Source organism: Thamnophis sirtalis, unplaced genomic scaffold (assembly GCF_051295495.1).
Source record: "Thamnophis sirtalis isolate CommonGarterSnake01/CBP01778 unplaced genomic scaffold, rThaSir2_p1.2 scaffold_4, whole genome shotgun sequence".
Taxonomy (NCBI): Eukaryota; Metazoa; Chordata; class Lepidosauria; order Squamata; family Natricidae; genus Thamnophis; species Thamnophis sirtalis.
In genome coordinates, this window is record NW_028261384.1 from 1,770,002 (window position 1) to 1,796,263 (window position 26,262).

General features: G+C 47.5%; 2 protein-coding genes across 4 annotated transcripts in view; one reads left to right on the forward strand and one right to left on the reverse strand.

Moving 5' to 3' along the window:
• Nucleotides 1-7,252, forward strand: part of LOC106542393 (SCO-spondin) — a 128,465-nt gene extending 121,213 nt beyond the window's left edge. The window contains exons 96-105 of the mRNA XM_087712221.1: nucleotides 277-404; nucleotides 651-802; nucleotides 1,370-1,416; nucleotides 2,106-2,270; nucleotides 2,373-2,595; nucleotides 3,405-3,606; nucleotides 3,838-3,898; nucleotides 5,798-5,928; nucleotides 6,053-6,203; nucleotides 6,873-7,252. Coding sequence (XP_087568347.1) covers nucleotides 277-404; nucleotides 651-802; nucleotides 1,370-1,416; nucleotides 2,106-2,270; nucleotides 2,373-2,595; nucleotides 3,405-3,606; nucleotides 3,838-3,898; nucleotides 5,798-5,928; nucleotides 6,053-6,203; nucleotides 6,873-6,895 — 1,283 coding nt within the window. The 3' untranslated portion in view covers nucleotides 6,896-7,252. The remainder of the gene's footprint in view (nucleotides 1-276; nucleotides 405-650; nucleotides 803-1,369; nucleotides 1,417-2,105; nucleotides 2,271-2,372; nucleotides 2,596-3,404; nucleotides 3,607-3,837; nucleotides 3,899-5,797; nucleotides 5,929-6,052; nucleotides 6,204-6,872) is intronic.
• A 3,388-nt stretch (nucleotides 7,253-10,640) lies between these two features.
• LOC148045729 (uncharacterized) lies at nucleotides 10,641-25,984 on the reverse strand. 3 transcript variants are annotated; one of them, XM_087712330.1, is made up of 4 exons: nucleotides 25,872-25,984; nucleotides 19,245-19,365; nucleotides 15,029-15,142; nucleotides 10,641-13,792 (listed from the first exon to the last, which is right to left on the reverse strand). In XM_087712330.1, the coding sequence occupies exons 1-4, from the start codon at nucleotides 25,899-25,901 to the stop codon at nucleotides 12,498-12,500; spliced, it is 1,560 nt and encodes a 519-aa protein (XP_087568456.1). In that variant the 5' UTR covers nucleotides 25,902-25,984; the 3' UTR covers nucleotides 10,641-12,497. The 3 variants fall into 3 exon arrangements, with proteins under 3 accessions (XP_087568456.1, XP_087568455.1, XP_087568453.1); XM_087712329.1 differs by having other exon boundaries at nucleotides 10,641-13,795; XM_087712327.1 differs by having other exon boundaries at nucleotides 10,641-13,798.
• Between the last annotated feature and the right edge of the window lie 278 nt (nucleotides 25,985-26,262).

Genomic DNA, 26,262 nt, shown 5'->3' on the forward strand with positions numbered 1-26,262 from the left:
GGTGTGGTATGGGTTCAGCGTTAGGGTTGGGACATTAGGAGCATAGGGATTTAGAGTTGAGATGAAGGTAGGAGTGGAGTTAGGGAGGTCTGGGGATTGGAGGTTAGTGGTAGGAGTAAGATTAAGGATTTAGGAATAGGGTTAGAGGGTTTGGGCTGTAGGAGTTTAGGATTGGGGTGAAGGTAGGAGTAGGGGATTAGGATTAGGGGGTCTTCCCAACTACCGGCAACTGTGGGGTGGGGGGATCTTCACCCACACTCTGCCTTTCCTTCCCAGAATGCCCTGGGACTCAGGTCTACCGCAATTGTGCCAACGCCTGTCCATACACCTGCTCCGATCTGCGGCCTGAAGCTCAGTGCATGCAAGAGGACTGCCAACCTGGATGCATTTGCCCACCTGGCCAGGTAAGTGTCTTCCTCCTCCACCTAAACGGCTTCACCCCTCTCTATCTACCGCCATGTTTCTCCACCTTAGACGCTTTAAGTGGTCTGGACTTCAACTCCCAGAATTCCCCCAGCCTCCAATGCCAGCTAGAGAACTCTGGGAGTTGAAGTCCGGACCTCTTAAAATGGCTGCTAGTTGAGAAACACTGCTCAACCAGGGAATTCTGGGAGTTGAAGTCCCAGAAACCCCAGCCTGCTATCCCACAGGTGATGCAAGGCATGCTGTGTGTCCCCGTGGAAGAGTGCCGGTGCGTGATCGGCCAGGCGCCTGCTGTGCCCTGGGCTGCCAACTTATCTGAGGAAGAGCGCACCCGGGAGCATGGGCCTGGCAGTACTTTCCAACATGAATGCAACACCTGGTGAGTGACCAATTGGAAGTGGCGAATGGAGACCCCCCCTCAAATGGGACCCCAGCTTTGCACAGGGTCCTGGACTCACCCAGCCTTCCCCAACCTGGTGCCCACTAGCCTATCGTTCTGCCATCGAGCCCCACATTTTCGTGAAACATCAGTGCAACGAATTCTGTCCCATTTTACGACTTCTCCTGCCACTGTTGTTAAGGGATTCCCTATAGATTTAAGGGAGTCACGTGGTTGGGAAGTCCATCCGTCTTCCCCATTGCCTTTGCTTATCATGAAAGGAGAATCACGTATACCCTGGGATGCAGCAAACCGTCGTAAACATGAGTCCATGGCCAAGCGTCAAAATGTTGATGCTGCAGCGGTCGTAAGTGTGAGAAACAGTCACTTTTCCATGCCATTGTCCCGTTGAACGGCCGCTATATCAACTGTTGTAAGCTGAGGCCTGCCTGCATTCTCTCCTTGCTTCACAACATCCTGCGAGGGAGGCTGGGATAAGAAAGAGTGACTCCTTCATGAGGACTAGAACCCTGCGGTGACATGTTCTTCTCTTCTTTGCCCCCGCAGTGTCTGCCAGAGGGGCGTCTTCATCTGCACCCAGGAGATCTGTGATGGTAAGAGAGTTCAAAGGCGAGGAGGAGGAGGGGGGGGTCTCTATGGGGCGCCGGAGTGAAAACAGAGTTTTCAGTGTGGCCACGGTTTCGTGTCTGGAATGTTGGGCTCTCTGTGTTGCCACTGGGCATGTGCAGAGAGTACACCTCTCATCGGTAGGAGGTTGAACTAGATGACCTCTAAGGTCCCTTCCAACACTGTGGTTCTGTAAAGGTCTCCTGCTCGAGCAGGGGGTTGGACTAGATGACCTCCCAGGTCCCTTCCTTTTCTCTGTAATATTGCAAGGGTCTCCTGCTTCAGGAGGGGTTGGACTAGATCAGTGGTCCTCAACCTGTGGGTCGGGACCCCTTTGGGGGTCGAACGACCCTTTCACAGGGGTCGCCTAACACCATCGGAAAACACGTATTTTTGATGGTCTTAGGAACCGAGACACCAATTTTATGGTTGGGGGCCACCACAACGTGAGGAACTGTATTAAAGGGTCGCGGCATTGGGAAGGTTGAGAACCACTGGGCTAGAAGTTAGAAGAGCCCCCTGCTTCAGTAGGGAGAGAGACTAGATGACCTCCGAGGTCCCTTCCAACCCTCTTCCGATTGACTGGTGGATCCCTACCTTCCTCTGCTTGGATGCCCTCTGGGTGCCCCTGTCCTCTGCCTCCGCCTTGTTCAACTTGGCCCTCACCCTTTCCCAGTGCCCTGTGTCTGGTCCGAGTGGTCTCCATGGTCTCCCTGCCCCGTGACCTGCGGCTCCGGCAACCAGATCTCCCAGCGCCACCCGACCCAGCCGCGCATGTTCAATGGGGCCGAATGCCAGGGGCCATCGGTACGCTGGGCACCGTGCACTCTCCCGGATTGTGGTGAGTGGCCGGATCCCACCAAAGGGCGGGGAGGGGGGAGGGCATAGAGGGGGGGTCTTCCCTCGCTCTGATCCTCTTGGCGTGATTCTTCCCCCATGCCAGCCTGCCCAGAGGGGGAACACCGACAGCCCGCTGCTCCGTCGACTGCCTGTGAGCGCAGCTGCCGTCAGATCTACGTGGAGCTTCCCCGAAATTGCAGCTGGGGGCCGGTGCAGGGTGCCTGCATGTGTCTGCCTGGGCACTACCGCAACAGCAGTGGACACTGCGTGGTGGCTGCCCTCTGCGAGTGTGAGGAGGGAGGCCAGGTGTACGTGGTGAGTAAAAGGCAGGTGGGAGGGTGGGAGGGGTTTAGAGAGTCAGTCCAGAGAGAATCAATATAGCTGTGTTTTTATTATGATGATCCCATCTGTTATCCATCCATCCATCCATCTACAGTATCTCTCTGTCTCTCTCAATCCATCCATGCATATGTCTATCCATCATCCTATATCTCTCTGTCCATTCATTCATTCATCCATCCTTATCTATCTATCATCTATCCATCTCTCTCACTCATCACTCATTCATCTATCTATACCGGTCCATCATCTCTCTCTCTCCCTCCCTCCCTCCCTCCCTCCCCCCCTCTCTCATCTGTCTGTCTGTCTGTCTGTCTGTCTGTCTGTCTGTCTGTCTGTCTGTCTGTCTGTCTATCTATCTATCTATCTATCTATCTATCTATCATCTATCTATCATCTATCTATCTATCTATCTATCTATCTCTACTATCTCTCTTTCTTCTGTCTTTGATCTTTCTATCATCTCTTTCTCTCCATCCCTCATCTCTACCCATTATTTTTCTCTCATCTCTGTCTGTCTATCATTCCTATCTCTCCATTTCTCTATTATCTAAATCTATATCTATCCATCATCTCTCTCCCTCCCTCCCTCCCTCCCACCCTCCCTCCCTACATACACACACACACACACACAAACACACACACACACATATAATCTCTCCCTCCCTCCTCTCTCTCATCTAACTTCCATATATCTATCTATTATCTCTCAATCTTTCCATCTATTTATATCCATCCATCCATCCATCCATCCATCCATCCAGGATCCTCCTTCAACCCCTTTCATCCCTCCAAGGCTGGAGAAGGGCCGCCTCCCCATCACCTTCTGGCAAACAGCCCCCTTCCCTGGGGAGGCTTCACCCACTGCCCACTTTCCTTTCTCTCTCTTCCCTCTTCCCCAGGCTGGAGCAGAATGGCGTCGGGGCTGCGAAATCTGCCGCTGCGTGAACGGCCGGGCGCTGTGCGAGACCAGCTGCCGGCCCCTCGTCTGCCTCAAGGTCCTTCCTCCCCAGAGACCCCTCATCCTGTTCGGTCCCTACAAAGCTCCTGGGGGTGGGGTGGGGGGTCACGGTCTCTCCCCTTCAACAGCCCCCTTCCCAGCCTGCGGCTTCTGGGCCCAGAAGTGAAATTCTATCAGGAACCCCGGCTCCGAAACTCAGCTCTGGGTTCGAGTCCTGCCCTCCCTCAAGTGCGGGAAAAAATATGCCCCTTTTCTCTTCTGTCCTCAGGATGAAGTCAAAGTGCGGGAACTGGGCTCTTGCTGCCCCATCTGCCAGAAGGACTCTGACGGTATGTGGGTCAGGGGAAGCGGTGGGGTGACTTTGGGGAGCAGGCAGCCTTAAGCAGCAGGAAAGGAGCTGAAGAAGCACATCCAACTCCCAGTGATGAAGGAGGGGGTGTGTCTTGAGATTTGGGGGTAGAAGCCTCTGAAGGAGCTGGGAGACCTTCTCCCATGTGGGGCAGCCAAGGGGAAAAGACGTGGGGTGTTGCGGGGCCTCTGATCGGCATCCTCGGCCTCCCTCATGGCTTGCTTCCTGTAGTTGGGGGGCAGGAAGGAATCCAGAAAGGCACGCACGCACGCACGCACGCACGCACACACACACACACACACACAGACTTGTAGAACTGACCTGTAGAACCGAAAGACATCTCATTACCCAGCTAAGTAGCATCATCAGTAGGAAGAGGGAGAGGAAAAAGAGGAGGAGGAGGAGGACTGTGGGGTCCTTGGTGGTCTCTGAGCTGGGTGGTTTTCTTAGCAATAGCAATAGCAGTTAGACTTATATACCACTTCATAGGGCTTTCAGCCCTCTCTAAGCGGTTTACAGAGACAGCGTATTGCCCCCAACAATCATTTTACCCACCTCGGAAGAATGGAAGGCTGAGTCAATCTTGAGCCGGTGAGATTAGAACCGCTGAACTGCAGATAACAGTCAGCTGAAGTGGCTTGCAGTACTGCACCCTAACCACTGTGCCACCTCGGCTCTTCTTGCAGACATTTCAGTACTCAACTAGGTAACATCATCAGTGCAGGAAGAGAAGGATTTGCTGTCTCTTTCTTCATAGTCCCTCCTAGCACTGACGATGTTACCTAGTTGGGTCCTGAAATGTGTGCATGAAAACAGCAGGATTCAGCCACAAGGACCCACCAAGCTGTGCCAAGTGAAGCCTGGCCAGGTATGGTCCTGACCCACAAACACAAACACACAGAGCGAGTACAAACAAAAGGAGAAATCATTCAGAGAGAGGAGGGATGGGGGGGGGAGGGAAGATAGGAGAGGAAAGGAAAGAAAGAAAAGAAAAGAGAGAAAGAAAGAAAGAAAGAAAGGGAAAAGAGAGAGAGAAAGAAAGAAAGGGAAAAAAGAGAGAAAGAAAAAGAAAGGAAGAAAAATAGAGAGAAGAAAGAAAGAGATAGATACAAGGAAGAAAAGAAAGAAGAAAGCAAGAGAAAAAAGAGAGAGGGAAAGAGAAAGAACAAAAGAAAGAATGAGAAAGAAAGAACTAGAAATTAAAGAAAGAAAACAAAAGAAAGAAAGAAGAGAGAGAGAGAGAAAGAAAGAAAGGAAGAAAGAAAAAAGAGAAAGAAAAATGAGAGAGAGAGAGGAAGGAAGGAAAGAAGGAAGAAAGAAAAGAAAGAAAGAAAGAGAGGAAGAGAGAAAAAAGAAAGATAGAAAGAAAGAAAGAACAAAAGAAAGAAAGAATGAGAAAGAAAGAACGAAAGAACTAGAAATTAAAGAAATAGAAAGAAAACAAAAGAAAGAAATAAGAGAGAGAGAAAGAAAGAAAGGAAGAAAGAAAAAAGAGAGAAAGAAAAATGAGAAAGAGAGAGAGGAAGGAAGGAAAGAAGGAAGAAAGAAAAGAAAGAAAGAAAGTAAGAGAGGAAGAAAGAGAAAAAAAGAAAGAAAGAAAGAAAGAAAGAAAGAAAGAAAGAAAGAAAGCAGCTTTGCTGCCTCAGGCCACTTACTTTTACTCTCCAATGGAAATGCCAGTTGGGCACCTGGAAGACCAAACCAGCTGTTTGTGTTGGCAGGGCCAGAAGCACTAAAGTTGGCACGTCTGGTCCTGGATCGCTTCCCAGAACATACCCAGTTTATTCTGACCCCCGTCTTTCCTCCTAAGCCATCCCGCCTGGGTGCCCAGTGTCCCCTGGGTTCTGCCAGGCTCGTAACCCTTTCTTTACCCCGGCAGCCGGACGTCACCCCCACTGCCGACACTTCACTGAACGTCGCAACATCACCAAGGGGCTCTGCTTCCTGGCCGGCGTGGAGGTGGGCTTTTGCAGGGGGCAGTGTGCTTCCCACACCAACGTCATCCCGGAGGTAAGACAACCCTCCATACCCCTTCACCCTGTCCACAATTCATGGGGACGGGTCCCCGAAAGAAGTTCGACTTTCCCGGGATTTGCAGTTCCCGGAGGAAACTTTATCCGCTTCGGCCTTACAGGAACCCTACCTGCAGACTGTCTGCGACTGTTGCAGTTACCGACTGGATCCGGTCAGCCCAGTGCGCATCCTGAACCTGCAGTGCCCACGCGGTGAGACAGAGCCCGTGGTGCTGCCAGTTATCCGTGGGTGCGAATGTAGCAGCTGCCAAGGTAATCATTCTCCGTTTGGTCCGATGGCCTCCTCAGCTCTCTGTCAGCAAAAATGGAGCTTGGGGGAGTCCCTGTTGTGGCCCACCAGCCACCAGTAGAGCTGGTGGAAGACTCTGACGAGGAGGACATTGGGGAGAAACTTGGGCGACTTCTGGCATCTGGGGAAGGCTCTCTGAGGGATGCTTTGCATCAGACACGGAGACAGAGCCAGCCACTGACATTTCCCAGCCACCGGAGAGTCAGCTGCCTTTGTAAGTGGAGATGAGTGAGGAGGAAGAACAGCTGGGGCCTATTCCAGATGTGCGTATGTGCATAGCAGTTAGGAGAGGTGAGCAACGGAGGACAAGGACTCAACTCGGGAAGCAAAAGTACACGTGGACGCTGAATGGGCCCTCCCTGGCTGGGGAATAAATAGAAGGAAAGGGGAGTGGTTGTCGTAGGAGACAACAGTTCGTATTTCTGGAGGTTTTGCTCATTGCGTTTCGTGCATCAAAGACTGCTTGCCCGTACTTAATTTGCAGCCTTTTGGCTGGGAACTGATAAGGTCTGTACTGCAGTTAACTCCTTGCAGGGCTGTTGCCTGGACTTTTCCGAGGAGGAGGGAATGCCATTAATTCACCAGAGGTAAATAAAGAGGGTTTTTTTTAGTGTCCTGTCTTTTCATTTCAGGTGGCGACCTCTCCAAGCGTTGACCTCTCCTCTCCTCCACGGATCTAACGGAGTGAAACTGGGGTCCTTCCCCCCCACCCCTCACTGCAAATTCTCCTGCCTTACAGAGTCTTTCTCTTCTTCAGTCTTTAAATAAAGACTGCGTACTTGAGAGACCGCCTCCTGCCAATTACCTCCCTGCAACCAATTAGATCACATAGATTAGGCCTCCTCCGAGTTCCATCCGCCAGTCAGTGCCAACTGGCAACTACACGGAGGAGAGCCTTTTCAGTAGTAGCTCCGACCCTTTGGAACGATCTCCCCGTGGAGATTCGTACCCTCACCACCGTCCAGACCTTCCGCACAGCCCTTAAGACCTGGCTAGCCCGTCAGGCCTGGGGACAAAGATAATCTGTCCCCACCCGAATGACGAATGAATGTTGCTTACTATTTTACTTCTATGCATTGTTTGTGTCTATTGTCTGCATACCACCCCCCTCATTTTATGTAAGCCGCCCTGAGTCCCCTCAGGGAAAAGGGCGGCCTATAAGTATTAATAAATACTAATACTAAATAAAGCATTTTTAGCAGTTTCCTGATGGGCTCCTTGTTGTTTCTCAGGTCTCCTGGGATCTCCGCTGGGAAGAGAGGACCGGGAGGTTTGGTGGGGGGGGGGGGGAGCACAGCCAGGTCTGCCGTAGGCAAGGAATCCAGAAAGGACCAGGAGTTTGAAAGGGGTCTGGAATGCAATAGGGTTTGCTACTTGAGTAGCGGGGGAGTGGTTGGACTAGAAGACCTCCAAGGTCTCTTCCAGTTCTATTCTGATCGAGAAAGACGCACTCTGACCTGTTCTCCTTTCTTTACCTGTAGTCCTCAGTAGTACTTGCATTTCAGGAAAGGGAAGGAGGGAGGACACAAGAAGGAAGGAAGGACGAATGGATGGAGGACACGAGGAAGGGAGGGAGGAGAGAGGAAAAGGAAAGAAAAGGAAGGAAATGGTGGAGGTGGATGGAAGGAGGAAGTAAAAAGAAAGGGGGACAGGAGGGAGGGAGGGAACACAGAGAGAAGAAAGGGAAATAAAGAGAAAGGAAGGAAACAGGGCAAATGTGGAAAGAAATAAGGAAATAAAAAGGGAGGGGGGACACAAGGCAGAAGGAAGGAAAGAAGGAAGGAAAAAGAAAGTGGGTGGAAGGAAAGAAAGGAAATGGCAGAAGGAAGGAAGAAGGAAAGAGAGAGAAAGGAGGGAAATGGCAGAGGAGGAAGGAGGGAGGTCACAAGACGGAAGGAAGGAGAAAGGAGATGGGAGGGACGGAGGAGAGAGAAAAAGAAAAGGAAGGGAATGGCAGAGGTGGATGGAAGGAAGGAGGGAGGAAGTAAAAACAAGGGATAGGCGTGAGGAAGGAGGAAAGACCAGAAAGGAAAGAGGGAGGGAGTGAAAGGAAGGAAATAGGGCAGAGATAGGAGGGAAAGGAAGAAAAAAGGGATATTGAAGGGATGGAGGGAGGAAAAAGAATGGGGATAGGAAGGAGGGAGGAAAAAGAAAAGAGATAAAGAGTAAGGAAGGAAGTGGCAGAGGTGGAAAGAAGGAAGGAAAGGTTGGAGGAGATGTTTGTGGCTTTGGAGGGGGTCATCCAGAAGCTATTTCAAGTCCCACCCCCTTGCTACCATTTGACCATTCCGCCAGACGCTGCGCCTGTAGAAGGCAACCTCCTTGGAGTAAAGGGCAGGTGCCAAGGACTGGTTGCGTGGCCAACATCCCCTTTGCCAACCAGCGGCAGATCCCATTCAACCATCTTGAGTAACCGGGGTGGCTGGGTGGCTGCAGGCAGAGCCTGGCTATCCTTAAACTTGGTTTAATAGGTACTCCTCGACTTACGACCACAATGGAGGCCCCCCCAAAATTGATGTTACTAAGCGAGTCAAGTGTTCAGTGGGCTTTGCCCCATGTGATGGCCTTGCTGGCCACCGTCATTAAGCGAATCACTACAGTTGTGAAGTGAATCTGGCTTCCCCCTTGACTTTGTTCATCAGATGGTCGCAAAAGGGAATCACGTGACCCTCCTGGGAAGATTGCAACCATCATAAATATCAGCTGGTTGCCAAGTGTCTGAATTTGGATCATTTGACCAGGGGGCATGATGCGACGGTCATAAGTGTGAGAAATGGTCTGAAGTGGGGGGCTTTTTCAGGGACGTTGTAACTTTGGACAGTCACTAATTGAACCGTCGTAGGTCGAGGACTGCCTGTATCCTAATGGGGAAGACTGAATCTGTTCGTGCCAGGCATGGATGGTGGAAATGGTTCCAGAAGGATGTACGGATGTCGCTGTGACATTGACAATCGCTATCAGATTTCTGAAACCTGAAAGACAAAACTGACCCCTTCTGTCACACACACCCCCACCAACAAAATCCTCCACTAATTGCCTCTGAATAACAATTTTTAATACAACAGGACAAAATTATTTCATACATTTGGAATAATCGGTGTATCAGCATTAGGGGTTAGTGACAATTTTTTCTTTCGGCTGCGTGGGAATTTGGCGACCGTAACAGCACGCGCTTTCAAGGGACCCTCCAAAGTTTTCCTTGTCTTCTTGCCCCTCCTTTCTGCATGTCAACAAGAGCCGAGGTGGCGCAGTGGTTAAATGCAGCGCTGCAGGCTACTTCAGCTGACTGCAGTTCTGCTGTTCAAATCTCACCAGCTCACGGTTGACTCAGCCTTCCATCCTTCCGAGGTGGGTAAAATGAGGACCCAGATTGTTGTTGGGGGCAATATGCTGACTCTGTAAACCGCTTAGAGCGGGCTGAACGCCCTATGAAGTGGTATATAAGTCTAACTGCTATTGCTATTGCTATTGCTAACAAATCCGGCTGGGTCTCTGACACAAAGATTGTTCCCCTTTCCAAAACCACAAACGGGCCAATACACAAATACACGGGTGATTTCCAATTGTGTAATTCAATTATCAGCCGGTTCTGCCGTTCTGTTTCTCATTCTGAGCCTAAAAGCTGGCCTGCTTTAACTTGAACAGGATTCATGCTGGCTGGGGAATTCTGGGAATTGAAGTCCACCCATCTTAGGATTGCTGAGGAAACGCTGGCTCTCTGGGTTTGAATGGAGAGGAATCATTACCCACTTATAGAAAGGGGTGTCTGGACCACCCAGATCTAAGGATATTCCATTTTTCTTTGGAGGGTGTGTGGCCAATTTGTGCGGAGTGTCTTCCTGGATCCAGCGCTCTGCCCTTTCCTAAATGGGAGGGCCCTTCACACACACTGATCCTTCTCATGGCTTGACTACTGCAATGCACTCTCTGTGAGGCTGCCCTGGAAGACTATCCAGAAGGTTCAACTACAGCTAATCCTTGATGTATGACTTCAATTGGGTGCAGAATTTTGGTCGTTAAGCAATGCAATGTATTAAGCGGGTCCTATGGTCATTCAACCAAACCTTACTACCCCTCTGGATGGGTTGTTTTCTTGCCGATGTTTCGTGACCCAACTAGGTAACGTCACCAGCGCTAGAAGGGTTTACGTCAGTGGTAGTCAACCTGGTCCCTGCCGCCCACTAGTGGGCGTTCCAACTTTCATGGTGGGCGGTAGGGGTTTTGTCCGATACTGAAGTATTTTCCTTTTTTCTAATTTAATTGACTTTTTTAAAAAAATGTCATAGCATTATTTAAAAACATTTTCATTAGGTTTTCATAAAATCACCATTACTTGGAACAGGTGGGCGGTTAATTTTTTTTACTACTAACAGAGATACAAAAGTGGGCGGTAACCCCCCACCCAGGATTTTTAAGGAGACCGGACAACTTGTCTGAAATATAGGGTCTCCTGCTTAAGTAGGGGTTGGACTAGATGACCTCCAAGGTACCTTCCAACTCTGTGATTCTTTCATTCTGTAAATGTCTCCTGCTCAAGCAGGGTGGACTAGATGACCTCTGAGGTCCTTTCCACCTCCAAGTTTCCAAAGGGACCTTGGAGGTCATCTAGTTCAACCCCCTGTTCAAGCAGGACACCCTTAATCACTTTAAGGGTCTCCTGTTGGAGCAGGGGGTTGAACTAGATGACTTCCAAGGTCCCTTCTGACTCTGTGATGATGACCTTCTGAAAGAATCTCCTGCTTGAGCAGGGGGTTCGACTAGAAGACCTCCGAGGTCCCTTCCCCCTTATTATTCTTCCGTTTGTTGTGGCTGGATCTCCTCCCTGCCAAGGGGCAGGCTGGTCCCTTTTCTTGCACTCCTGTTTTCGAGAACGGCATCTGACACCCCTTTGAAAGTGGATCTAGGATCAACCAGCCTCGGGAAACACACCACACAATTCTCCCAAGAAGCCGCCAACAGATTAGGATGCTCAACCTGCCCCTTTGTTTCAGGGTGAAATCTTTCTTTCCGCCTCCTGTTTGCAAACCCCCACTCTCTTCTAGTCCTGATGACGTTCTCTAGTTGGATCATGAAAGGCCTTCAAGAAAACCACCCAGCTCAGAGAGCACGGGGGACCCTACAGACCTTCTCCTCCTCCTCTTCAATATTCTGGTTATTGCAGCAGATTCGAAATGTGGTTCTTTGGTCAGAATCCAGCCTGCTGGACCCAGAAGAAGCCTACACGCCAACACACAAGTTCCTGTATCGGGGTAAATTCGCGGCAATTTCTCACGAAGCAAAAGTCTCAGCATCCCAAAAGCTTTCCAGGGACCAAGGAACGGCGAAGCTACGTCTGAGGGCATTTTGCAGGAATAAGGGACCCTTTGGCAGACAGGTAGTCCTCAGCGTACGACCACCACGGAGCCATGAATTTCTGTTGTTAAGCGAGACATTGGTCAAGTGTGTGCGGCAATCTTTCTTGCCACCGTTGTTAACTGAATAACGGTGGTTCAGTTAATAGCATGGTTGTTAAGTGAATCTGGGTTTGCCCTTGACTGTGCAGGTCAGGTGGCCCTAAAGAGGGATCACGTGACCTTGGGACACTGAAATAGTCATAAATATGAACCCGTTGCCCAGAATCTGAATTTTGATCACGCGACCCTGGGGACGCTGCAAGGGTTGTAAGTGAGCCTACTTTTTCAGTCCCGTTGTCATTAATGTATGCTGTATGCCAAAGATCACCTGTATTTAGGGATAAACACCACTGGTTCCGCCATTAACATTTGACAAATCGAGTGGGACAATGTTCTCATTTGGATTTTGGGGGGTCTTTCGCACTAAGTGTGACACCCTTCTGAAGGGTGTCACAGTGCGAAAACTATGATTTCCCCATTCCAGGCTTGTCATGATGGTCATGGTTGCTCAGCTGAGATACACACCCACACAACAGGCTGAAACCCACAGAAATGTCCATCTGCTCTCAAGACCAGGAGAAGAACAGATGGCTGTCCCTTGACTCAAAAGGGCAGGAGTAAAAGCTGGAGGATTTTAGTCCTGGAGAAAATGGGGCTTCCTTTCTGAGCAGTGCTGCAGATGAAACAGTTCCGCCGTCTGCAATAGAGATTTTTCTCGCAGCGCTGAGTCTACACAGTACTGCGCAGAATGCGTCCCAAACTGGGTGGCTGCCATGCAAAAGGTTCTTCTCCAGCAATTCCCGTGCCACGTGCTATCCAAGGGTCTTCGCCAAAGATGAGATTCCAACAGGAAGCAGCACCTCCTCACCTGTGGCTCCTCTGATGCAGCGTCAGGTACTTCTTCTGCGTGAACCGCCTCCCGCAGTCGGGGCAGCTAACAGGAACCATCTTCGATGAGAGGGACACCGTCTCCGAGCTGATCCCCGCATCCTTCCTCTTCCTCCCTGCCCCTTGTCCTGCCCTGGGGGCCTTTCTATCTGCCACAACCGGATCCCACTTTCTCCGTAGTGGGGCGCTTCGTGGCAACGGTTCCTCTTTGTGGGTCTTCTGGTGTACCAGCATGATGTTCTTGTTCCGGAAGCGCTTCTGACACTGCGGACACTCGTACGGCTTCTCCTTGGCACGGGCCCTTTGCAAGGTGACCCCAGTGGTGTCCCCTGGGGGTAGCTTCTCCCCGCGGTGGACCTTCAGGTGACTGTTGAGGTGTTGCTTCTGCCGGCAGGTCTTGCTGCAGAACGGGCACCGGTAAGGCCGCTCCCCAGTGTGCATGCGGTAGTGGATGTTCAGTGTAGTTTTGTCTCGAAAGGTCTTCCCGCACTCAGGGCAGCTGTAGGGTCGCTCGCCGGTGTGGAAGCGCAGGTGCTTGACCAGGTGCTGTTTGTAGCCGAAGCGCCTCCCACACGCCATGCACAGGAAGGGTTTCTCGCCAGTGTGCACTCGCTGGTGGCTGCGCACATTTCGTTCCTGGGCAAAGCGCTTCCCGCACTGATCGCAAGCGAAGGGGCGCTCCTTGATGTGTGAGGCCATGTGCGCCACCAGGATCTGCTTGAGCCGGAAGCTGCGTCCGCACTCCAGGCAGGCGAAGGGCCGTTCCGTGGAGTGCGTCCCCTGATGTTTCCGCAGGCTCTGCTTCTTGTTGAAGCTCTTCCCGCACTCCGTGCAGCTGTATGGTTTCTTCGGATCCGGTGGGCAGCGCAGTTGACACTGCAGCTGCATCTTGGCCGCTAAGCTCTTTTTCGAGGAACCGCTGCGGGGCATCACTGGCGGCAGCGGCTTCTTACGCAGGTGTGTTTTGATGTGCCTCTTGAGATCCCCCCGGGAGGGGAAAGCCTTGGGGCAGAGGTGGCATTTGAATGGGCGTTCCTCGGTGTGGGTCCGGATGTGAATGGTCATGGCCACATTGCTGAGGAAGCTTTTACCGCATTCGGGACACTTTGGCGGGTTCATCTTCAGAGTCACCCGGGGAGAAGCTTTGCTTTGGGGTTTGGGGACTGGGTTGGCGGTCCGGGGGCGGCCTTTCTTCCTTTTCTCGGTAGGCATCGCAGGGGGCCTGGTCTCCACTCTGCCCTCGTCGCCATCATCCACCATCCGAATGCCATCTTCTGCTGGAGGAAAAAGAGCACCTCATCACTGGGGGCCAGTGAAGCATAATTACATTTCTCCCCCATTTTGTCTCAACACCCCCCACCCAAAAATGGTTACCTAGCAACGTACTCAAAATCTTAGCGTGGAAATGGCAGCATCGATACCACCAACACCCTTTGGCTTGTCTCTTTTTTAAGGTAGTACCCGAAGGATATCGGCGGCCATCAAAAATCAAGGGCCCTGTGCCTTTAAGCCCCATTAGATGTCAATCAGGCATCTGTGGCTGCCATGTTGACTTGAGATTGCCTCTTGCTAATCTCCAAACCAAATGATATCACCGGGATCTCATTCTCAGCAGACCAACTATGATTCCAGAGAATTTTTTGCAGGGGGGGGGGGAAGGTTAGGGGTAGGCTGAGTTACTACCTATTCAGCCAAACCGGTCCAAACTGGTAGGAACTCGCCTCTGGTTTTTAGTCATATGCCAGGGTTCACCAACCCACAACAGCAATTATTCGCAAAAACACCATTCCAAAAAAGTGTTTGTTTCACATTTTTTGTTATTGTCACAGGTCGTTCTAGAAGACCTAGCCCCACCCGATTGGCCCGCATTTTTTCAATTCAGGTAATCCTTGACTTACGACTGGAATTGAGCCAATCGTTTCATTTAATATATTAATAACTACTAATGAATCTATTAGTAATTTAAGAGCCACTGCGGCACGGTAGTTAGAATGCAGTGTGGCAGGCTAATTCTGCTGACTGCCGACTGCCAGCAGTTTGATGGATCGAGTCTCACTAGCTCAAGGTTGACTTGGCCTTCTGTCCCTCAGTGGTCGCCAGATTGTTGGGGGAAATAAGCTGACTCTGTGAACCGCTTAGAGAGGGCTGTGAAGCAGCGCGTAAGTCTAAGGGCTATTGCTATTAATTTCTGTTGCTAAGTGAGACGTTTGTTAAGTGAGTGTTGGCCCATTTCACAACCTCATCAGAAGGTCACAAAAAGGGATCACGGGGCACAGCAAACCATCATAAATGTGAATTAATTGCTAAGTGTCTGCATTTTGATCTCATGACGAGAGAGATGCTGCAGCGGTTGTATTGTGAAAAATCCCCCTTTTTTCCCAAATCCCCCTTTTTACTGTAAGCTTGAATGGTCACTAAATGAAGCGTTGTAAGTTGAGGACTATCTGAACTCTAGGAATGACAACTTTTTCTTGTTGGTAAAAAAAAACACAGTAAGCAATTCTGACCCAGCCACTGGCCTCGGGCATCTGTCCATTCACACGGCTTCCACAATTCTCCCGTGACCACGTCCTCCTTCCGTTCAATTTGGTTGATAATCCGTGGCTTGACGGGCAGGGGTCCTGTTGGAAAGAGAGAAGAGCAAAAAGGTATTAACCCAATCCATGTCTATTTTGGTCCCCAGAGCCCAGAGGGAGGGGACGCTCCCCTGCCTAGTCTTCCTCTGCACTCAAACGGGTTCTCCCGAAGGTGCTTTTTCCAAGAAGGAACTGGCCTTTCTTGATTTTTCAGAATCAGTCAGAACTGAAGAAGCTTCTCGAATGAGAAGCAAAACCTCTTCAAGAACAAAAAAAAACCCAGTCCAGTTGCTTCTTGAAAAAGTACCTTTAGAGACAACCATGATCTGGATATCTGAGACTCTGCACACACACTCACTCAACCAAACTGGGAGATTCAGGGAATGGGAGTGGCTGCTAGGAACTGGGACTTTTCCTAGTTCCCAACAACAATGGTAAATGGGATGGGAGGGGCCAATGCCGTGACGAGACGATGCGCGATCCCAAAGCTCTGAGATTGCACTCGACACTTTTATTGCTGGGGGGTTCCAATGGACCTAAATCACCCCGAAGAGATGGTGAACAGGAAGATTACATCTTGCTGATCTCGGGGATAGCGCAAAATCTCCGAGAAAAGCAAGGCAAAAGTCCTCTGTTGGCTAATTATTTCTTGTCTTAACTACAGTTCATTTAATGACCGAAGTAACAACGGCATTCAAAAAAGTGACTTATGACCATTTTTCACCCTTATGACCGTTGCATCCTCAGGGTCATGTGATTTATATTTGGATGGTTGACAACCAATTTACATTTATGACCATCGCCGTGTCGTCACCGACCTTCAAAGGGGAAATCGGATTGACTTATTAGCAGATTTTTATTATTATTATTTCCCTTCTACAACACCTTACAGTCATTACATCAACATTGTTATTTCATCATACCTATACATGTATATAATATTTCGCTTCTATATTTACAGACTTTATACACAGTTATATATATATATATATATATATATATATATATATATATATATATATATATATATATATATATATATATATATATATATATATATATATATATATATATATATATATATATATATAGGCTTAATTAATTTTATTCTTGTTTTGCAGCCATTTGTACCAATTGTTCCAAATTTCATAATATTCTGACTCTTCTTTATCTTTTAATTTCAATTTCAATTCATTTTGTTCTTCCTTCAAATTTTTAGTTATCATTTTAGTCTTTTCTCTATTAATCTTTAATCCTGCTACATCTCCATATTTTCCTAGTTCTCGCATTAAGTTATTTCCTGTTTCTAGTGGGTCTTCTATAATGAATACCAAATCGTCTGCAAAGGCCTGGATTTTATATTCCTCTTTTTTAATTTTAGTTCCTCTTATCTCCGAATTTTGTCTAATTCTTATTAAAAGACTTTCAAGCGTCAGGATGAAGAGCAGATGTGATAGTATCCCTGCCTTACTCCTTTCATTATTTTAAAGGTCTCTGTACTTTCCCCATTTAATAATATATTTGCCTTTTGGGTGGAGTATATTGTTTCTATTAATCTTTCAAATTGGTCCCCTAATTTCATATTCTTAATTTGTTGTATCATGAATTCCCAATTTAAATTGTCAAATGCCTTTTGTGCATCCAGAAAGACAAGTGCCACTTGTTTCTCTGGATGCGCCTCATAGTACTCTAAAATATTTGCTATTATTCTAGTGTTATTCCTGATTTGTCTTGTTGGGAGAAATCCATTATGGTCTGGATGTATATAGCCATTTAATAGTTTTTTCAATCTCTCTGCTATTATTGTTGTGAATATTTTATAGTCGGCATTCAACAATGAGATTGGCCTATAGTTTTTTATCTGCACCGTCTTTAAATATTAATGTAATATGTGCTTCCTTCCATGAGTCCAGTATTTTTGCTTTCATCATTGCCTCATTATACATCTCCAACATCAAGGGTTCTATCGATTTGTTCAATTCATCGATTATTTTGTACCATTCTGCTGGGAATCCATCTGGACCTGGTATTTTATTATTTTTCTGTTTCTGAATCGCCTGTTTCAATTCTAGCTTTGTTATTTTTTTTTGACAACATTTCTTTCATATCTTCTGATATTGTCGGGGTTCCTTCTCCATTTATTCTTTTATTTGTTTTCCATCTACTTGTTCCCCTTTATACAGATTCTCAAAGTACTTGTACGCAATCTTTTTCTTCCTTTCTATTGTATGTTGTAGTTCACCAGTTTCCTCTTGAAGTTGATATATTAATCTTTTTTCTCTTTCTTTTCTCAATCTATATGACAGCCACCTCCCCGGTTTATTTGCTTGGTCAAATAAGCTTTGTTTTGTTAGTTTTAGGCCCTTTGCCATTTCTTCCTGGTCTAGTATATTTAATTTATGTTTTGCTAACATCCAAGGAAACCGGATTGACCTAATGACACTGCAACTTACTTAACAAATGCAGTGATTCAGTTAACAAATCTGATTTTAAAACCCACAAAATGGGGCCTAACAAATTTCTCAGGAACATAAATTTTGGGCTTAATTGTGGTTTTAAGACTTTCCAAAGTCTAGAGAAGGGATCGCTTGTTGGATAGCCCCATAAAGTTCTAGGCATTCTGCTTTTCCAGAAGGAGCCAGAGAAACTGGACCCATCCAGAGAAGGAGAATTGAGGAGTGTGGGCACCAGAACTGACTCCCATGGAAAGATATTGGATGATATGGACATATGGAGGCTGAGAGGAGATGATTGTGGAGAAGGCCTTCCTCTAGAACAGTGGTTCCCAAACTTGGCAACTTTAAGACTTGTGGACTTCAACTCCCAGAGCTGGCTGGAGAATTCTGGGAGTTGAAGTCCACAAGTCTTAAAGTTGCCAAGTTTGGGAACCACTGCTCTAGAACATCAAAGAACTTCCCCCAGAAGAAAGTGAGGATCTCTTCCAACTTGTCCTAGTGCAGAATAATGGACATAATGTGAAGGGGTCCTGGGTTCTCTTTGAGCTTGGTGGTTTCCTTGCAGACGTTTCATTCCCAAACTAGGTAACATCATCAGTGCTAGAAGGGAGTGGGATTTGCGAGGAGGAGGAGGAGGAGGAGGAGGAGGAGGAGGAGGAGGAGAAGGACGATGACGACGACTGTGGGATGCTTGCTGCTCTCTGAGCTTGGTTGCTTTCTGGTAGAAGTTTCATTACCAAACTAGGTACTGCCATCAGTGCTAGAAAGGAATGAGATATGTTCTCTAGCCTTACTCCTTTTTATTACTGATGACGTTACCTAGTCTGATAATGAAATGTCTGCAAGAAAAGCAACTTCAGAGAGCACCAAGTACCCCAACAGTCATCCTTCTCCTCCTCCTTTCCACAAATCCCACTCCTTCCTATCATGTGAAGAAGTTACCTAGTTAGGTCATGAAACATCCACGAGAAAACCACCAATCTGAGAGAGAACCAGGGACCCCACAGTCCTTCCTCCTCCTTCTCTTCCATTCCACAAACCCCCTTCCTTTCTAGCATTAATGTTCCCTAGTTGGGTCATGAAACATCTGCAAGAAAACCAAGCTCAGAGAGCATAAGGACCCCAAAGTCCTCCTCCTTCTCCTAGCCTTGATGATGTTCCCTAGTTGGGTCATAAAACATCTGTGAGAAATGCTCCAAGCTCCGAGAGCATCAAGGAACCCACAGTTCACTGCTTTGTGCCGGAAGTGAGATTCGAGGATCTCCACAACCCTCTCTGAAGGCTCTTAACCCACCCTTCATTTCAGAGTGGCTGGACTACCAGTCGCATCCTCCACACCCCGGGTGGCATTTGGAAGACAGGCTCGATCTCACGAGCATCCTGATGCCTCCTTCGTCGGAGACGGAGGGGGTCTCTCAGCCAAATGTTCCCCAGCCAGAAGACTTCTAGCTTCCGTCTCTTTGGTGCTGAGGAAGCCATGGAGATAGTCGCCACAGCCTTGGCTACGGCAATAGAAGCTCCGCCATCGGAGGCACCCCAGCAAGAGAAAGTCGACGGCATTCAGTTCTTGCTACTTGCAAGGTTCCCCCCGAAGCATCCACTGTTGGAGACACAAAGCTGGGGACAAGGAGGACCCTGGGAAGTCACTTACCCTCTTCCCTCCAGGATCTGAGCAATGAAGTCGTTCTTACCCAAGGACAGAACCGCCTCGTAATTCTCCATCATCACCGCTTGGTAGAGCTCCCGTTGCCACTCGCTTAACTCTTCCCATTCTTCCCGGGAGAAATAGACCGCCACGTCCTCAAAAGTCACCTGCGCCAGCAAAGAAACAATCCCTGGATTGGAATCCGGGCCCCGGAAGGACCCCACTTTATCCCTACGGATGGCAATCCGCTTCTCATGAGGAAGAACTTTGGGCTCTGGTACTTGGCTCCATCATAGTCACTGTGAGAGGGATCTCAGGGGCCTTGTGCATAGGCCCACAACCCTTGGGCCTGTGGCCCAGTATGTGGCCAGGGGAGCGATGGGTATATATAGATGGATAGATATTGTATCATAGGTGATAAATTATTGATAGATAGATAGATAGATAGATAGATAGATAGATAGATAGATAGATAGATAGATAGATAGATAGATAGATAGATATATATATTTGAGATAGCTAGATGATAGCTGGATAGATAGATAGATAGATATTGTGAGATAGATAGATAAAGATGAGAGCTGGATAGATAGATAGATAGATAGATAGATAGATAGATAGATAGATAGATAGATAGATATTGTGAGAGAGATAGATAGATATTGTGAGATAGATAGATAGATAGATAGATAGATAGATAGATAGATAGATAGATAGATAGATAGGTAGATGATAGATATAGATATTGTGAGATAGCTAGATAGCTAGATAGATACAGATATTGTGAGATAGATAGATAGATAGATAGATAGATAGATGATAGATAGATAGATATATATTGTGAGAGATAGATATTGAGATAGATAGATATAGATAGATATTGTGAGATAGATATTGTGAGATAGATAGATGATAGATAGATAGATAGATAGATAGATAGATATAGATAGATAGATATTGTGAGATAGATAGATGATAGATAGATAGATAGATAGATAGATATTGTGAGATAGATAGATATTGTGAGATAGATAGATAGATAGATAGATAGATAGATGGATTGATGATAGATATAGATATTGTGAGATAGCTAAGCTAGATAGCTAGATAGATACAGATATTGTGAGATAGATAGATGATAGATAGATGGATGGATGGATGGATGGATGGATGGATGGATGGATAGATATTGTGAGATAGATATAGATAGATAGATATTGTGAGATAGATATTGTGAGATAGATAGATACAGATATTGTGAGATAGATATTGTGAGATAGATAGATATAGATAGATAGATAGATAGATAGATGATAGATAGATACAGATATTGTGAGATAGATAGATATTGTGAGATAGATATTGTGAGATAGATAGATATAGATAGATAGATAGATATTGTGAGATATATATAGATAGATAGATAGATAGATAGATAGATAGATAGATAGATAGATAGATAGATAGATAGATAGATAGATAGGTTTGATACAGAGAGATAAATATAGATACTGATTGTGTGTGTGAGAGTGAGGGGAGGGAAACAGACAGACAGGAAGTTGATGACTTTGTTAACAACGAACTGGATACTGTTCTGTGTGATAGTGATGAACATATTATTGCTGAATAAAGTGTTGTTGAATTGAAACCTGGAAAACGAACCAGCCCAGACTTGTATGATTCCGTGGGCCAGGAATGTTGGCTATCAGGTAACAGTGGAATTGGAACAGTGGGAGAATACGTGGAATAACAGCTGAATGTTTACCACGACATTATAATTGCAAAGGCAATTTTGATACGATGATACACCGTTGGTACTTAACTCCAGATCAATGGTCAGGAATGTAGACAGGTACCGCAAAGGAATGTTGGAAAAGTTTACTATATTCAGTTGAAGGATTTTCTGCATTAAGATATGAATTATACACCAACGATTCTTTGCTTTATCACACGTCCACCATAGATGGTAAAAAGCAAAGAATCATTGGAGTAGAATTCATATCTTAATGCAGAAAATCCTTCAACTGAATATAAAAGAAAACCAGAGCCTTTTTTCTTTTGGGTTGAATGCAGAGGTGGGTTCCTACCAGTTCGCACCTCTTCAGTAGAACCAGTTCGTCAAATCTACCAAACCGGTTAGAAGAGGTTCCACCAGTGGACCCGGAAAGCCGGCCACACCTACAGAAGAGGTTCCAGAATTTTTTGAAACCCACCACTGGTCCTTGGATATGATTATTCTACACTATCATGCTCCTGTTTATAAAACTCAGTGCCTCTGTGAAAGGTAAGGATGACTACTGCGTTTGTGGTGCAATCAGAACATTGCGTGTGTTGAAGTTGTTTTAACGCAAACCAAAGATGCCTTTTAAAAAACAAGTTGACATCCTATTCTTATGCATGCCAGTGCTGCGTGTGAGGTAATTTAAGGTGGTTCTGACAAGTGTCATCGGCATCTTCATATCCGGTCACATGGGCGGCAAGCCACTCCCATCCGGTCACAAGGGTGGCAAGCCACTCCCACAAAGGAGGCCACACCCACAGAGTGGGTTCGAACAATTTTTGAAACCCACCACTGGTTGACGTTATATTCTTTGACGGCATGCTATGCACAGAAATGGAAGGTCACCTCGACTCCCAAGATGGATGATGAATAGCTACAAAAATTGAAGGAGTTAGCAGATAGCCCAAACTGACCATTTTGATCAAAGAAACAAAAAAAAATACAAATACTTTCATTTCTATTCGGAAACCACTTATGGACTTTTTTCCTTGGGAAGAGGGGGGGGGGAATGAGTCGTGGATTTTGGCTTTGGCCGATTAGATCAGTGGTGGGTTTCAAAAAAAATTGGAAACTACTCTGTGGGTGTGGCCTCCTATGTGGGAGTGGCTTGCCGGCCATGTGACCTGGTGGGAGTGGCTTGCCGGCCATGCGTTTTCTTTCTTTCTTTCTTTCTTTCTCTCTCTCTCTTCCCTCTCTTTTGTCTCTCTGTCCCTTTTTTCTTTTTTTTCTTTCATCTCTCTCTCACTTTTTCTTTTTTTTTCTTTTTCTTTTTTTCTTTCTTGCTTTCTCTCTCTCTCTCTCTTTCCTCCCTTGTCTCTCTGTCCCTTTTTTCTTTTTTTCTTTCATCTCTCTCTTTTTCTTTCTTTATTTCTTCCTTTCTTTCTCTTTCTCCCCCCCTTTGTGTCAGTCAGTCAGTCAGTCAGTCAGTCAGTCAGTCTGTCTGTCTGTGTGTGTGTGTGTGTGTGTGTGGCAGTGGTGGGTTTCAAAAAAAATTTGGAAGCTCTTCTGTAGGTATGACCTGCTTTCCGGGTCCACTGGTGGAACCTCTTCTAACCGGTTCAGTAGACTTGACGAACCGGTTCTACCGAATAGGTGCGAACTGGTAGGAACCCACCTCTGGATTAGATATAGATTTGTTGTTACAGAAATGGCGAGTTTGTATTATTATGAAAAAGTAAAACGTTGAGGGTAGATCTTCATGGCCGTATTTTGCTGCCCCAAAGGAGTCGGAAGTCAATACCTTGCCCCCCACCCCTTGCTTTACCCCACTCGTAACTTCCCTTTTTCCTTTCCTAATTTCCCAAATCGTTGCTTTGGCATTCTTTTTGTATGTCACATTATAAATGAACAGGGACGTGCAGTCAGGGGAGGCAGGGCCTCACCAGTGTCATCCTGAAAAGAAAAACAAATTTAAAAGGAAGAAGGCAGAGGTAGTTGCTGCCAGAGTCACAGTGGATGACTCTGCTTAGTGATTAACTGCAGGAGGTGGCGAGAGAACCACGTGCCTCCTTTACTCTTATCTTTATGATCACTCGAGCAGAGTTAAGCAAGGGTTAAAAGGCGAAAAATTCCTTATGCAAAGGAGGCACGTGGTTCCCTCGCCTCCTCCTCCTGCTCTGGCAGCATCAGCTTTTGCCTTTTTTCTTTTTACATTTTTTACATTTTCATCCTGGCGGACAAGAGAAGAGTTGAAATCCTCTGTGACACAGCTGGAAAAGGTATGTGGGTCGCATGGAGGGAGGGGGGAGGAATACAAAGTTATTGTAATTTAATTTGTAAGCAATTTTTTATTGTGGGTAATTTGTGTGTGTGTGTTTCTTTCTTCACGTCACTCAAACAAACTCTCTCTCAATTTGAGAGAGAGTTTGTTTGAGAAGAGAGGGAAGGGGGAGAGGCAGAGAGGGGCAGCCTTGTTTGAGAAGAGAGGGGCAGCCCGCCAGCAGAGGTGGGTCTTTTACCTGCCTCTGCTGGCGGGCTGGTGCTTTCTTTCTTTTGCCTGCTGTGCCCCGCTTCCCTTTCTCCTCTCCCCCCCCGGGAGCCCCGTCCTCCTCCTCCTCCTCTCCCCTTTCTTCGCCGGCTGCTGCCTCGCCCCCCGCCTCCCCTGTCCCCGCCACTGTGTCCGACAGAGGCATCTCGCGTCTATAGTGGACATAAACGTGAGACGCCTGTCAGGGACAGGGGCGGGGATGTTGCTTCTTGCCACTGCCGCGCTCCGCTACCTTGTCCCCCCGCTTCCTCCGTCCCCGCCACTGTGTCCGACAGGCATCTCGCGTCTATGGCGGACATAAACACGAGACGCATGTCGGGGACAGGGGCGGGGACGTTGTTTCTCGCCGCCACCGCGTTCTTGCCTCACCAACCATAATCCTCACCGCACGTCACTGGTAGGTAGGTAGGTAGACAAGACATAGAGAGCTAAATAGATGGGTGGGTGGGTAGGTAGATAATAGATAGTTAGATAGTTAGTTAGTTAGTTAGTTAGTTAGTTAGTTAGATAGATGTTAGATAGATAGATAGATAGATAGATAGATAGATAGATAGATAGATAGGTAGATAGATAGATAGATAGATATAGATAGATACACTATAGATGGATAATTATATGATAATGATAAATTATTGAAAAATTAGATGATAGATACATAGAGATGATAGATGGAGGGAGGGAGGGAGGGAGTGGGGAGATAGTTTGCTGACTAGATAAATATATCTATATTTATATATCTATATAAATATATTTATAAATATGGATGGGTAGACAGGTAGATGTGTCCTGTAAGCCATCTTGAGTCACCATGTGGAGGAGGCAGTAGTATACACTTTCTAAATAAATAAATTAAGAGAGAGTAAGACTGACAGACACATGTAATGGATAGGGAGATAGAGATGAATGGATGGATAAATATAGAAGGATAGACAGAATACGATGAGAGAAAGAAAGAGAATGACAGAAAGAATAAGAAACACAGAGACAGAGAAAGAGACAGAAAGAGGGAAAGAGAAAGACAGAGAGAGACAGAAAGAAAGAGAGATAGGAAGAGGGGAAAGAGAGAGAGGGAAAGAGAAAGACAAAAAGAGACAGAAAGAAAGAGAGATAGGAAAAGGGAAAGAGACAGAATGAGGGAAAGAAAGAGAAAGAGGGAAAGAGAAAGACAAAGAGAAAGAGGCAGAAAGAAAGAGAGATAGGAAGAGGGAAAGAAAGAGACAGAAAGAGGGAAAGAAAGAGACAGAAAGAGGGAAAGAAAGAGAAAGAGGGAAAGAAAGAGGAAAAGAGAAAGACAGAGAAAGAGACAGAAAGAAAGAGACAGAGAGGGAAAGAAAGAGAAAGAGGGAAAGAAAGAGGAAAAGAGAAAGACAGAGAGAAAGAGACAGAAAGAAAGAGAGATACGAAGAGGGAAAGAAAGAGACAGAAAGAGGGAAAGAAAGAAAGAGAAAGAGGGAAAGAAAGAGAAAGAGGAAAAGAGAAAGACAGAGAGAAAGAGACAGAAAGAAAGAGAAAGGAAGAGGAAAAGAAAGAGACAGAAAGAGGGAAAGAGAAAGAGGGAGAATAATTACATCATCATAATTTGCGAGGAGAGAGGCCTACCTTTTGGGCCCTATGAGGATGGGGTCCTTGGGGAGTGGAGATTAACCAAAAAGATTACGTAATCCCCTCCCGAAAGGAAAATTTCACAGCTTATTCGCAGCTGCGATTGCCCCACTCCCACCCCACCCGAGGCCACCCCCACCCCAAAACCTCTGCAGCCCCCAACAACTCCCTCCAAAGAGAAATCCATAACATTTGAAAGCGACTTCAAAGCAAAGTATCCCACGCTTCTCTTTGAAGCCTGAACTCCGCCTCTCTCCGCACCCATCGGGGATGGGGAGGGCTCTCTAGGGCAGAGGGAGGCTCTCTGGGGCTGGGGCTGCCATTTTGGCTTTTGGGGCTTTTGGGGGGGGGACACCCCCCCTCTGCCCACACCTGGGAACTAGCCCCCCCCCTTTTCCCTCCACCCGGGCGGGGAATCAATGGCCAATCAGTGGCCCTTTCACTGCTGCAGGGGGCTTTTTCCCAGGCCGCCAGGAGGGCGGAGGGACCCTCTGCGGGGGCTGGAAACCCCCGGAGGGGGGGCTTCAAAGGGGAGAAAGCCCCCCGGAGGAGGGAGGGTGGGGCTTACAAATGGCGAAGCCGTGAAAGTGGTACTTTCACTGATGCAGCCGCGACAATAGTGCGGAGGGAGCCCCGGAGATCCCCAGGTCTATTCGAGGGGGGGGGGTGTTTATTTTTGTTAACCCCCCCCCCCTTGATGCATCCACCCACCCCACCACCAAGGCCGAGGGGGGGTGTCCTCCCCTTGGAGAGGAGCATAGAAGGGTTTTTAGGGATTTCCCCGGGGGAGGGGGGTCTCCTACCTGCCCGGGACGGGGTCTGGGCGCCTCCATGGCGGGGGTGGTGGCGCCTCTCGGCGAGAACAAAGGCGGGGGTTTGGGGAAAGAGGGGGGGGGGGACTCGGCGACACCGCCCCGGCTCCGCCCGCTGGAAGGATGGCCGAAGAGGAGGAGCGGCGGGAGGGCTCCGGTGCTGGCGCCCGCGGGCGGCGCTGGGAAGGGCGGCGCTGCTTTCGGGGAGGGGGTTGCCAGGCGCGTTTCGAAATACACACAACACACACACACACACACACCAGCGTGGTCTGGAACATGGGACTTGCGGGAATATAGGCTGCTCTAAGTATCGATCTCTGTCTCTCTCTATATGATACGTATGTCGATTTGTCATTTATCATCTATTGCTCTCGTTCTCTCT

What these genes read in the sequence shown, in the direction of transcription:
- LOC148045729 (XM_087712327.1), bottom strand. Translation starts at nt 25,901, where the DNA reads ATGGAGGCGCCCAGACCCCGTCCCGGGCAG. An exon ending in CGAGGCGGTTCTGTCCTTGG is followed by an intron (nt 15,143 to 19,244) that starts GTAAGAACGACT and finishes TCTTTCCAACAG; the next exon opens with GACCCCTGCCCGTCAAGCCA. An exon ending in TGCCCGAGGCCAGTGGCTGG is followed by an intron (nt 13,799 to 15,028) that starts GTCAGAATTGCT and finishes TTTTTCCTCCAG; the next exon opens with CAGAAGATGGCATTCGGATG.